Source organism: Acanthisitta chloris, unplaced genomic scaffold (genome assembly GCF_000695815.1).
Source record: "Acanthisitta chloris isolate BGI_N310 unplaced genomic scaffold, ASM69581v1 Scaffold45896, whole genome shotgun sequence".
NCBI classification, from domain to species: Eukaryota; Metazoa; Chordata; class Aves; order Passeriformes; family Acanthisittidae; genus Acanthisitta; species Acanthisitta chloris.
In genome coordinates this window covers 1-13,766 of record NW_008677341.1, presented here as the reverse complement: position 1 = coordinate 13,766, position 13,766 = coordinate 1, and the positions used below count along the sequence as shown (strand labels likewise).

The 13,766-nt window shown below is 46.6% G+C and overlaps 1 protein-coding gene across 1 annotated transcript; it reads right to left on the bottom strand.

Moving 5' to 3' along the window:
- Nucleotides 1–91: 91 nt before the first annotated feature.
- CSE1L (CSE1 chromosome segregation 1-like (yeast)) lies at nucleotides 92–12,418 on the bottom strand (the record flags this gene model as incomplete). The annotated part of the gene is made up of 17 exons (XM_009076449.1): nucleotides 12,334–12,418; nucleotides 11,672–11,814; nucleotides 9,853–9,954; nucleotides 9,322–9,467; nucleotides 8,973–9,063; nucleotides 8,607–8,714; nucleotides 7,638–7,730; nucleotides 6,309–6,476; nucleotides 6,092–6,221; nucleotides 5,349–5,414; nucleotides 3,600–3,802; nucleotides 3,066–3,150; nucleotides 2,404–2,465; nucleotides 1,525–1,661; nucleotides 1,262–1,365; nucleotides 613–710; nucleotides 92–242 (listed from the first exon to the last, which is right to left on the bottom strand). Coding segments are annotated over exons 1-17 (1,972 nt in total), but the record flags the coding sequence as incomplete, so codon positions are not given.
- Between the last annotated feature and the right edge of the window lie 1,348 nt (nucleotides 12,419–13,766).

The window sequence follows — 13,766 nt, the reverse complement described above, 5'->3', positions numbered from 1 at the left end:
CCGTGCCCTGACCCCCCGTGCCGTGCCGTGCCCTGACCCCCCGTGCGCCGCGGTAAGTCCCAGCGCAGGGTGCTCAGCCCCCGTGGCTCACCCTGCACGTCGTTCTGCAGGATCTCAGTGAACACCAGGAACAAAGCCTCCTCAAAGCTCCCCACTGCCTCTGGGTTGGCCTTGCACGTTATCCTTATCGACAAGCAGATTGATTCAAACATGTAATGGTTAAAGTGAGGTTTGCTGGGATTCTAGGAACAAGTTATAAACAGGTAAATCAAACCAAGCTTGCAGCCAAGGCACTTACTTTGCTAAACATATTCTTTATTTCAACTGAAGCCTCAAGTAGCATTTGGGAATGAGGATACTTATCGGCCACCTATTAATATGCTTATGGAATTAATTCCATAGATAAAAGCAACCACGAAACCTTTAAAGCACAAAGGAGAGCCTTTCAAACAAACACTAAACGTAAGCCCTAACAGGAAGCAGTAGCTCCCTGGAGGCTGTTGGGTCAGGCTGCACTGAGCTGTTTACAGTGCTCTGACAAACCAGGCACACCCAAGCTCTCACCAGCACTGCTCTAAACCCAACCACTGACCCCTCTGCTGTGTTCTTTACCTTACTGACAGCCAGCAGCTTCTGTGTAAGCTGTGTGATGACAGAAGGGATGTATGGAATTATGGATTCCTGTAGCAGAGAAAAACTCCTCATGATGGCTGCAAATAAATGGAAAGTATTACCTTCTGAAGACACGATACACTTCTGCCATCCACCACACGCCTAAATCCTTTACCTTTCACTGCTAATAGGATCCAAAGGAATTAAGTACAGTAAGAAAGAGCATGGGCTACAAGAACCATCCATCTACAGTCATGACAAAGGATAAAACAAAGCCTCATCACTGCCGTTGCCCAGATGGAACACCAGAGATCACCCAGCCTTGCACAGACTGTCACTTCTGCTGGGCAAGTCTCAGCTCTCAGCATGCTGCTAGCCACAGTCAGACCTGCCCCTGACACTGCCCAAGGAGCTGTCCTGCCTGCAGACTGCACCTGAGAAATCATCTGCACAATACCATTACCCTTAGTGTTCCTCTTTGGTACCATCAGTTCAGCTGAAGATGACTTGATGCAGCCTGGAAAGCACCTGCAGCTGCACAGATCTCTGCACAGGTTTGCAGACCAGAATGTCAGGAGCCTGAAACCACAAGCCTCCACCTGAAGTTAACCAAGTTATTCTTGCACTGCAGAACTCACAAAGCACTCACCTTTCATGATGTACTCGTTCTCAGAGGAGCCAGGCAGTGTCAGCGCTTTGAAAAGGTTTGTCAACAGCACTTCCACAAACGGGGCCATTTCCGCAGCCGTGATGCTGGGGAGGGGAACACAGCTCTTTAGTGGGCAGGGACACACTCCCCGAGCCCTTTACAGCACTGCAATACTACCAACTGGAGGATTCCCCACAGGTATTTCTCATCCTTAATGCACAAACCCCACCTAGCCATGAATTCGTTTCTGCTGGGGAACTTACAGGGTGGTGTTGTTTGTGCCCCTCATGGTGAACAGCCTCTCGAGAGCATGGGCTGCATAAGTATGGACCACAATACTTTCTGCTTGAAGATGATTGATTAAGAGAGGAATAGACACCAACAGTTGCTCCTTTGGTACCTACAAAAATATAGCAACAAATTACACATATGTTAGACAACACAGATGGTTCAGCTCTAGAGCACAACTCAGCTCTGCACCAACACACGTGAACCTGGCAGAGGACAGAGTCTGGGAAGGCTCCTCCAGGTGCTCCATCACACCTGGACAACCAGGAGGTACCTAGTTCTGTCACTGCTCACCCACTGCCCTGAACACCCGTGGGACACGTGACTCATAGGAGCTGCAAATGCTCCTAACGCCTATTTCCCTTTCCATTTTACTTTGTCTTAATGGCAGTTATAAAACAGCAAGTTTAAAAACATAAAATCACAGACACTTCATAAGAAATGAGTCAAAGCAATCTAAAATTTAGAAGCAATACTCAATCGGTTTCCTTGCTGCACCTCACAAACCAGAGGAGGTAAGGGGCAGAGCTGCTGTTCTGTAACAGCCACTGCAGTGACAGGAGCAATTGAGCATATTTAGACTAACACTGCCTTGACAAAACTGAGTGTGCCACAGAACTAAGCGGCCAAGATGTTCAGTGTTCCCACAGCATATGCAGAGCATATAGACTACATGTCAACTGGATATCTATAAAAGTATCATTTACTCTCTCAAGTAAAAGTTCAGCCTGAAGTGTTATGTATGACTCTCAAGACACCTGTTGTGTTAACATATGGCCAGGGACGATAAATTAGGCTCAGCAAGGATAAAGTAACAAACTACAATATGTTTCTACTGTAAAAGAAAAACTTACTTGGTTTCTAAAAATCATGATATATTTGATACCATCTGCTTTTAGCACAGGGAATTCATTCACTGCAAGAGAGAAGGATGCAAACTTTGTTGATACTTTTCATACAAATGTGATTACTGAACACACACTATATATAGAGGTGACACTAAGTCACCATTTTCCCTCTCAGAATGGGCACTGTTAGGGTGTCAGTTTTAGGTACAAATCACACACCAGCACCATTAAAAGCACAGACCAGCTCTTCCCCTTCTGGTTCCAATTTTAACAGCCTCCAGTTACATGTTCCAAGGCAACCCACCATGTTTCAAATATAGTATAGTAACTGTTGAAGCATAGAAATAATCTCTGTGGCTTAAGGGTAGTCAATAGGGGCTGACACAGGCCATGACTAAGCTTTCAGTGCTTTACCTTCTCAGGGTTTTGTAGAGCACTGAAGTTTGCCCCGAGGGCTCAAATACAGAAATCAAATCACTTTGATTCAGCAAGTGTAAGCATGCTGATAGCAAGCACTGTGTGCAGCCCTGGTCCTGCAGACAGCCCCTCCCAGGTGCTAACAGCCTGATCTCAGAGACTCAGATGGCACAGCAGTGCCTGGGACCTGAGTCACTGCCAGCGTCCTCACACATCCCAGCAATGCCACGTCAAAGTCAGCACTGACTTACCACTAGCAGACTTCAGGTCAGGCTGAATGTGGTTTACAAAGAATTCTGTCAGATTCACCAGTTCATTGGCTTGAGTTATTCCATGCTGGAGAAACAACACATAAACCAACTGGTTTTAGCTGCTGATACTCTGCTAGTTTTCTTACCCATTTTTATGTGCCCTCAATAAAAGGAATCTAAAGTGTGCATGCACATGGTGATATTGTTGAAATTGCATCTTTTGAGAGCCATCCAGTTTCTTTTCCTTAATGTTTTTAGTGTCTAGGTTTCAGCTACAGCACTACTGAGATTCAAAGTTACCACCTCTGAGTTTGGGAATATGAGACTCTAACAGGAATAATCAAAGAAATTTGGGTAATTTAGCATGTCAGCAATTCGATTACCAACTGTGATAGGATTATATAATGGACAACTTTTAATCTCATCAACATAAACTACTGCACACACAGTGACTCCCATTCTGAAGCAGCTTAAAATGAACTGCACCACAATATCTGATTGCTACAGGTCACAATGAAGAGAATGTAAAAGTACCTTCTGTGTTTGAGCTTTGGATGCCAAAGACGTGACCAGGTAAATAGCTGCATCTTTGTGCTTCCAGTTAACAGATGGATTCTTCGCATATTCTTGCAGCATAGAATTAACATACCCAGAAAAAATCCCTGTCACAGGTCCTTCGAAAAATTTACACAAGCCTCTGACCAGATCACAAGCTGCTCTGCGCCTGGTGTCGATATCTGCAGGAGAACCAAAGACTCTTTGGACATGGGGGAGCACACAGCTTTTGTACTGACCAACACAACGACCGAAGCAGCGACAGCCACACCCCGTGCTAGCTACCACAGCCCCCACGCTGCAGTCCTCTACCTGCTGCCACAACAGGACTGTGCACCAGCAGCAGAACAGACACTGCCCACAAGCCCACACACTCCCAGGCTCCCCTGCCCCTGGGCAGGGCCCAGGCACACAGAGGGCTCTCACTGCCTCGACAGCTATGCACCCAAACCTACTGGTCTGGCTGGGAGTTCACTGTCTCCCTAGCAGCCCATGTGGTGCAGTGCTCTGTCCCAGTGACTAAAGCTGTTGGTGACACCCAGTGTGTTTTGGCTGCTGCTGAAGAGCACTTGCACGGTGTCAAGGTTTCCTCTTGCTCTTGCTCTGCCTTCCTAGCAAGTGGTTTGGGGCAGGCAAGGAGCTGGGAAGCTCATCCAAACTGATCAAAGGGATATTCCATGCCATGCAATGACATTCTCAGCAGTAAGAACCAAGGGGAGGTAGCCACTGCCCAGGGACGGGCTGGGCAAAAGTCTGTTTGTGGGAGGTCATTGACTTCTCTGCTCTTTTCTTCCTCTTAAACTGTCTTTATCCACGAACTTTCTCACTTTTCCTTGCCCCACTCTCTCTCTCCCATCCCACTGCAGCAGAGTGGGACACCAGCTGCTGTGTGGCACTGAGCTGCTGATCCAACACACCTGTCAGCATGTTTTTGTGAAAATACCCAAACCCACAAACAAACAAATAAACAACCCTGGACAAACTTCTTGTTTCAGGACAGGAAAAAGAAAATAGAATCAGCTAACAAAGAAAGGCTTTGTAAATACCTAAAATGCAGCCAATCCTGGATAAGAAAAGTTCAAAAACATTTTCCTCCAATTGTGTTCTGCACTGCAAGCACACAGGAATCTTAAACCTGCTCCAAAGTGCCATCACTGCAGGAGTCAGTCAGCCCACTGCAGAGGCCTGGAGCTGTCACACGGCTGCGGGTTGGGCTCCCCAGGGCTCAGCCTCCAGCAGCACACCCAGAGCTGGCACAGCCCTGTGCTCCCTGGGCCCTCCCTGCACTGAGCACCACCAGTGTCCACGGCCTGGCTGCTCTCAGCAACCCCAGCCAGGACTGCAGCTCAAACATCACAGACTACTCAACACAGACACAGTCTGTCCAGGCTATTTAAAACTCTGCACATAGCAGCTAAACACACAGCTGTGGCTGCTGCTCAGCACTGACTTACAGCTGTATTTGCTGAAAGGAGACTGTGTGCAGTACAAGGGACACAGCAACCCAATTAAGGAGAAAGCCTTACAAAACCACTGCTCCAAACCCAGAGACACTGTGACCGGCATATCGCAACAGCAGACGTGACCACTGGACACGATCTCCTGTGCTGGTGGTGTGTGGAAACCTTCTCACTTTCAAAATGGAGTTACAAAAGCTTCAGTAAATTGCTTCAGCTCTTTGAGCTGTATTTAAAGACCAAGTATTCTTAGTTTAAAACTGTGGATTACCAGATCCTTCTAGATCCCTTCTTATATATTCTTCAGAATTATCTTCAAATGCTTCTTCATCAGCCGCTGAAAACAAAGCACAGAAATTCAAATACTGACAGCTCTGGGGTTTATCGTAAAAAGGTGCAGCACTGCCAACTTGCTACTTTACCCAAGTACTTTTCTGTAACAGTACTAGAAGTTGCTCGGAAATACCCAGCCAGACTAGCCTGTTCAGCTTCCTCCTGTCCCACAAACTAGTCTGTCATACTCATGATGCACTGAGTTTAAAAAAAGAGAACAAAAAGCCCCTAAGACACATTCAGCACTGGGTGTATTTAAAGAGGCTTCCAGAGACACAGGTTTAGATGTCCTGAGAAGCTCCTGATCATTGCAATACTTCTTTGCTGAATTTTCAATGCTAGGATCAGTGTGAGCCCATCAAACTTGAAGAATAGACACTACAATTTGGTAAGCCTCATGTTCCTACTTAAATCGTTTTGATACTCACTTTAAGCACTGACATTTATTGCTGGCACATGACCTAGACTTCCTACACTGGGATTTCAACAAGAAAAATTAGGTACATCCACACAATTCCACCAAGCCCACAGGACAGCAATCTGCTGCAGAGACTTGGGTTTGCATCTAGCACCAAGTGCCCAGGAGGGAATCCTCAGTCCTTACTCCTGCAAAGCAACATGTCATTGTAATTACAGTTAGATTCTGCTGTGTTTTCAAAAACTGAAGTCTCAGAAAGTTACCTCTGAATTCCATATTGGGAACAATCACTTTTTCACAGATGCTTGTCAGTGTATTCTGGTCTTCAAACAGATGCTTGTAGTGTGGCCTCTCACACACCGAGGCCAGGAACTGGATTGCATTACTGACCAGCTGCAGCACCAGACAGAACACAAAGCTTTAGCATCACTGCTGGTTTATAACTCATGATCACACTTGGCAAGATCAGTTATAACTCACCAAGTCATACTTCACTTCCTGGCCTGTCGTGACAAGCAGATTCCAGATCGCCGTCACGAATCGCGGCAGGTAGGGCTGGAATTCCTCATCGTATTTTTGAGCATATAAAGCAGCATTATCACAGATTTGGGACTTCAGGAGCTCCAGTAATCCAGCTTCCTCTTCATCCTCACATAAAACAGAGCTAAGAACTTAAACATCCAACTTTGACACTACTTGCACATTAAAGTATCAACACACTCAAAGGAAATGTTTACACCACCTCTTCACCATGTCGTGAACAGGTGAAAGAAATCCCTCCCATGTCCCAGAATTACTGTATTCTGCTGATCTGTACTGGAACTGTTCTACAAGTTATAAATCCCATCTACATTTCAAATCAAGGTTCTAAGCACTCCAAAACATTCAGACACAGTAGTTCACATGGAATTCACCATCGTAATATGGAAAACATGCTGAGAAGACATTGTATCCTGATACATGAAACTGTAACAGTTGTAGTCCCTCCCCTTCCCCAGACCAGCACAGATGCTTGTAGGACCACAAAGTGAATTGAGAACCTGAGCTGGCAGTAAAAACCCAACCCAACCCACCCAGCTGTGTCTCCCCTCCAACCTCACCTCCCAGCTTTAGTGCCCTTCCTGTTCAGCTGCAGCGACTGCCCAGGCACAAGCCAAGAGACAAAGCTCCCTCAGCAGCAGGGTGACTGGAGCATAGGATACACTTAACGTGCCTCCCTTTGTGTGGTCAAGGAATTGACAGAGTTGGTTTGGCTCCATCGAGGGACATTGTGCTGTACCAGAACACCAGCACTTCAATGCAGAAAGCATGCACAGCAATACTGTGAACTTGGATGACTTGGTACGATCTCTCACCAGTGAAATTGCTAACTGTAATTAGCAAAGACAACAAATGCTAAAGTCCTTAGGGATGCCATGCCCTCACTGCTCAAGTGTTTCAAGTTCTTTAAGATAGCCTGTTTTCTGAACACAGTGCATGAGCCAGCTGGGAGGCACAGCAAACCTGAGCACTGTGGTTTACACGGTCAGGTTACTGCAGCAGATGTCCTTGAGAGAATCGACTCACTGAGAGTATGTGATTTGATTTCTGTGTACAGCTGGGCACACATGTAACTGACATACAACTTCAAGAGCTGGACCTCCAGCTCCTTAGACCACAGAACAGTTTCTCTTAAACCTCATTTTCTTATAGCTATTCCACTCCTGTTTGCCCAACAAAGAAAACATTGCAGTGTTCAGAGTTAGACCCAAGTTCTCAGCCAAACCTCTCCCCTACAGAGGGAAACCACCACATTTCTGCAGTACTTACATCAGTCTGCAAGAGTTTGTTATCTAAAGTTAAAAGACTATGAAAATTTGTCATCCATGTTTCCATGTTATCTTCAAAAAACTCAGGAAGATCCTGTAAAGGAAAAGCATAAATCTACATTCTACTTTCTGATTGCACTGCTTAGATAACACCTACACTGTCAGGAGTGCCTCCACCTTGTAATCTACCAAGGGACAATAACAAACAAACAAGCTTCAAGGAGGAACAGCACCTCCTCCTCCCAAACGAAAATCCTCCTGGCAGAGGCTCTGGAATACAATCATTTCCAAACCAACAATTTCTTAGACCCTAAACAGATCAGTTTTATAAAGCACGAACCTCACTGCCTCTTACTCTCAGAGAGCACAAGTGCCTTTTAACTCCAGCTTGCTCTTTCCCCCTGTGGAAGAACAGCCCAAGGGACCCAGGCAGGATCACACTTCACAGATTCGTGTTCGTGTTGAGACACTGAATAGATGTCACCTCAGCGAAGGAGCTTTGTGCCACTTTCCATCTAGCACACTTACTCGATAGCGTGTGAAGTTCAGGTCTGGTTCCAAACCCAAACACCCCACACTGCTACCAGAATTATTTGCTGCTACAGAGCTACTGCATGTGAGGACTTTCACCTGCACCACTGAGCTCCTGTCGGTACAGACACGTTTGTAGAGGAGCACAGTGAGCACAGACTCAGGCATTTGACCCCTGCCTTCCCCAGCTGCTCTTCAGAGCCACCCATACAACAGCTCCTTGCTGTGACACCAGCTCAGACTCTCCTGAACTTGTGTTTAGATAGGGCCAAGCTAACGTGTTCATTAACCCCATCCTTCATCTGCCTTTACTCCAGTATTGATGCACTTCTATTTTTGCCATGAAAGCCTTAAAGGCTGCCTCAAATGAGCTCAGTAAGAAGAGCATAACAGCCTTATGGGACCAAAGCAGAACTATTAGAAGAAGAAGGAGATTCACCTGAAAATTTAAACTGTAGAACAGCTTTGCAATTAGAATGAGAGAAGAGAAGAGAACCTTCAGGGCACTGGCATCATTTGCATGTGTGCTGCAGAGCTCAATAGTTGCCTAGAAAAAGATGCAAGATTCATTCAGGTACAAAATCAGATCAACAACAGGTCCTGAAAAGTGTCAGGGAACATCTTTTAACCAGAAAATACAGTTATTTTTCCTCTCATCGACCCTGTTAGGTCTCACTTCTTGACTTGAGTTTGAACCTCATTGACAGTTTCAAAACAACTATTCTTAAGCTTTAATTTTACAGGAATTCACAACAAGCAATTCAGAATATTAAACTTATTTTAGAAATGATTTAACAAGAAATACCTTAAAGAGATTTGTCAAGGGTGAAGCAAAGGAATCCAGAACAAGTTTGATCTCTGTCCATAACTCATTTGATTTAAATTCATGGCGGTACCTGACAAGTGAAGGAGAAACACAGGAACTAGAAAACAGTCTTCACATTTATTACCAAATTAACTTACACAGAACTATTTTTGTGCTGAACCTTGACACAAATACTGTCAGGCAAACAAGAATTAAACAATATAGTTGGAAGCCATGTCAGGTGTGCAATTTGACAGCCACTCAAAGGCACGAAGTCAAACCCTCCAAAGCTGAGTGCAGCAGCCACCGCGAGGGTGAAGCCAGGCTGCACAGCCCCTGGCCCCAGCACCTTTTGAACAGCGAGTGCGCCGTGCGCAGGACGCCGTTGATGACGTGGAAGTCTCCGCTCTGGAAGCGATTCACCATCTCTGTCAGCAGGTCAGGCCACTTCTGGGGGAAGTCCTCCCGGCCAATGATGCTGATGGCATCGCTGAGCTGCGAAGGGAAGGGACTGTTGGGTGGCAGAGCACAGCAGAGGTGCCACCCAAGTGCTGCGATCCCTGCCAGAAACCAGTGGGTCAAGCACCACCTACAGCTCACCACACACACACACACAGCTCACTCCGCTCAGGGTGCACAGCCTCACTTTCCAGAATTACTGTTTAACTGCTTAATGCTGGAACTTAGCCGTAAGATTACAGGGCAATTGTCTGAAAAAAATTAAAGTAGGCAGAAGTAGCTATAACAATATACTCCAAGTTACTGGGATCAGGATAATCTCACTGGTAAGGGAGCTGAGCTCTGCCAGTAACCACAGCCTCTAGACATGCTTGGAATATTCCCAAAGTCTCATGCATGCAACCAGAAATCGACATCTTACCTGCTTTTGAATTTGTTCTGGGCTGCTAAGCATCAAGGGCACTATGTTGGCTTTGATGGCTATCCTGTCTGATTCACATATTTTGTTTGGTTCGTCCTCAACCTGAAAGGAAAGCAAAAATTAAGTCCTGTGCAGATCAGTATGCTCCAGACAACAAAGCACGATCAGCATTTCAGAAATCAACTACCACGCTGATGAAGAAAGCACCCAAGAAGCAGAGCTGTTAGGGACACTGCCCACAGCCAGTCTGGAGCAACAGTACCTGAAGAAGGTGAAAGAAATTATGCCTTTCTGTAAAACTCTGAAGTAGCTTTTCTCCTCCCCTGAGGGTGACTGCTCAGGTCAGCAGTGCAGCAGCAGTGAGGGTGGGTGCACATGGCAATAACACACCCACGTTTAACCAGGTCTCCTCTTGCCCCACACCGAGCAGCATCTCTGCCAGCCTCACAGGTGTATTTTGTGCAGCTGCCCCAAGCCATACAGGCTAGAAGCTGTACAGGAAGGTGCAGGTTACACAGTCAAAGCTTTCAGAGTTATCCAAACAGTTCGAAACATCAATCAGTTCCCAGTCCAGTCAGTCAGCAGTGCCAGGTGCCAGGAAATTACAAAGTTGCTGCTAAGGAAATAAAATAATCCAGAGGCAGTTTGTCCCCAGCCAGTGACAGTCACATTATCTGTGATGGCAGCACTCAAGGTCAGACACCTAAATACCACCCAGCAATTAAAAGACTTAAGCACCTCAAGAGTAGTTCTCGTGGTGTGGCCACGGGCCCAGGGCAGTGCCCGTCCCCTGCGCTGGCACTGCTGAGGACAAGAGGAAAGGGCCTCAGGTAACACCAGGGCAGGTTTAGATTGGACATTAGGGAACATTTATTCATCAAAAGCATTAGAACAGGCTGCCCAGAGCAGGGCTGGAGGCAGTTAGATAGACATAGTATCACAGAAACAAAGCTCTAGCAATGTCATGCCAGGCTGAATGTGCTGATGTTACTGAACACAGCCAGACCCAGGGCTGCTGTGGCTCCTTAATGCTAGTGAGGGGAAGGGCAGGAATCACTGCACAGTGGAAATAGGTGCCAGCTGAGATGGGAAGATAAATATTTCAGTTTCTCTGTAGGAAAGAAACATTATACATCTGCTGTTTTTCAAACAGATACAAACAGCACTTTCAGTGAGACAAAGCATAACCAATATCAATTAAAACCACTCATCATGCAAGAAGTTCAGCTCTCAAATGCAATACTTTCTGCCATCAAACAAGCCTCAAGAATGCTGAAAGCTCTGAACCAAAAATATTCCTGACCTCTTCAAAACCAATATAAGATGGGATTAAATGGTAATACTTGTATTTGATGCCTGCAAACGCTCCCGTGTTCAGCTGCCAGGGGCTCCACACTGAAGTGCCCCACAGAGCACTCCTGAAAGAGCTGCAGGGCTGGTGAAGGTGTGTGTCACCCCCTGAGGAGAGACACCCCACGGGCTCCTGTCTATAGGCACCTCACAGCCACTCTGCTGCAAATCGTCCGGGTTGGCTAAACCAGCTTTAAATACTGTGCTTCTGCAAAACATGTATATCAGATTAGAGAAAATCACCTGCCCATCATTTCATCACCCAGCTCTAGTGCTCTGGTAGAATGGACTCCAAGGGCCCTGGACTTAGTCCCTCAGCAGTAAGTTACACCTGGTGTTTGTTCTCCAAATGATCCACTGCCAGTCCCAGAGCACAGACACACACACTGCTCAGGGTTACAGCAGGAGATCTCACTGGACACTAAAAGGAGGATTAAGTCTTAGCACAGCTGCTCACTGGGATACCTACAATTCTCCAGTTCCTTTTGATGTAGTTCTTGAACGTTACAGATGCACAGACTTTGATGACATTCTCCTGTGACTTCTCCAGCAGCGTCAGCAGCAACAAGGGATAGTTCTGGCTTCCCTCCACTGACTCAAGGAACTTCTCCGCTGTAAGAGAGCGCACTAGGGTTAGCAAAGCCTCAACTTCTGCCCCTGGTGGAAGTCCTATGACTCCTCCAGGGTCTGTGCAAAATAACCACCACACAAACTCCTCCCCAGAGCTTCACAGGACGAGTCTGACTCACAGGCACTGCAGAGTCTCTCCTGAGCTATCTAACACTCCTGCTACCAACAACAGCTCTCACTTCCCAGCAGGATGGGAAAACATTGCCTCTTCACCACTTCTGAAAGCCATAACCACAATAAATCCTGGCTATTGTGAACAGCAGCACTGTTTTAAACAACAACAGTACAAAACACAATAAGAATACAGGGAAATAAACCCACAAAAAGTCAATAAAGTAATTCATATTCATCCCTCATTAGTTTTTCAGGGGTTGCTTTAGAAAGGTACCCAGAACTTCAGCAAAGAGGTCATTGCATAAACACCCACTGAAGCTTTCACCACACAGACAGAAGGGCCGAGAGCTAACGGCTCTGCTCTGGTCACTCCCAGGAATCACTTACCAGGACGCCTTATGGCAGGATCTGGATCTAGTGTTTTCTTCAGATACTCCGTCAAGGTTTGTAAATTGGCATCACTCAGCTCCATTTTGGCAGAACCTAAAACCCACGGGGAGTTTTGTTACAACGAGAGACCAGAACATCTGTCTACAAACTACCCACATGTACAGCCTGATCCCACAGCAGCCACACAACAGCTCCTCCCCACAACACCTCACAGGTGTGGTCAGCCAGGCACAGCAGCCACTTCTCCAGCTACAGCTCACTGATACTGCTCCACTCACAGACCCAGGACTCCCAGGAGGGACTCACACCAACCAGGTGTGGCCAAAGGACAATCTCCTGCCCTCTGTGGACAACAGGAGTTTGGTTTTGCTTGAAAAGTGCTGTCAGTGACAGCCCAGAAACCTGCTCCTGCCACAGAACTGTCAATAAAAGATTCAGAGTGTACTGAAGAGCCAAGGCTGGTCTAAAAACCAAACACTCATTACCAAAGGAAAACCTCAAAACAAAACACTTCTATAGAAAGACAAAAGGCTGTGCAAAGCCAGAGGGTTTGTCCTCCTTGTCAAAGCAGCTCAGATCAGGGTGGGAGCTAATTCAAATGCAAAACTTACTGCAGAGTAACTCTGCAATGTCTGTATTGCTCCTCTCTAGTAATCCTCCCACACACAATCCCTTACATACCACAGTGACACATTTACCTCACAGCTTTAATTGGAACAATTAAAATCACAGCAACACTACACCAGCAGCAAGATGTGCTCTGCTGGACATGTGGCTCAGGAGACCACCATCAGTCCTGCCCATCCCTCCCACCACCAGCACCACAGGTCACTCCCCACAGGAGTCACGAGGAGGCAGATTTCCATTTCATCTCTGGAGTTCCTAATTAGTGAGCTTGACTGAAATTTGTCTGTCTCACCGTGGAGTTGTTTTATGCTGATCATCAGTGCTATGAATACAGTTTTATCCAAGCAAAGACAGTGAGCTTTAATGACAGGATTTCTACTTTAGCTATGGCATCACTACCTTTAAAGAGGCAGCAACAGTGTCCTCTCGAACTAAATGAATGTTCCTGAGGAGTTCAGACCCCAATGCATTGGGGGAGAGGGTAACTCCACCTCGAGTCATTGCCCTTCCCTCTGGGGCGTTTGCTTGTCCCTAGTCTTGTTCACCAATCCACACTGACCAACCTATTCCACCTCTGCTTGTCTCCTCCTCATCCTCTAGCACCTAGTGTTTGTTTTCCACCACAAAATCCACCCGTGCAACGTTAGACAGAGGGACATGATGTTTTGTGCTGTGATATGTGCCTCAGACACCCAGGGAAGGCGATTAGTGCACTAACTCCTTCAGACGAGCACTGCGAACCAAACCCAGCGGCGCGCTGGGCCCACGGGGACAGCTGCGGCCGCAGCCCGGCCCGGCACACG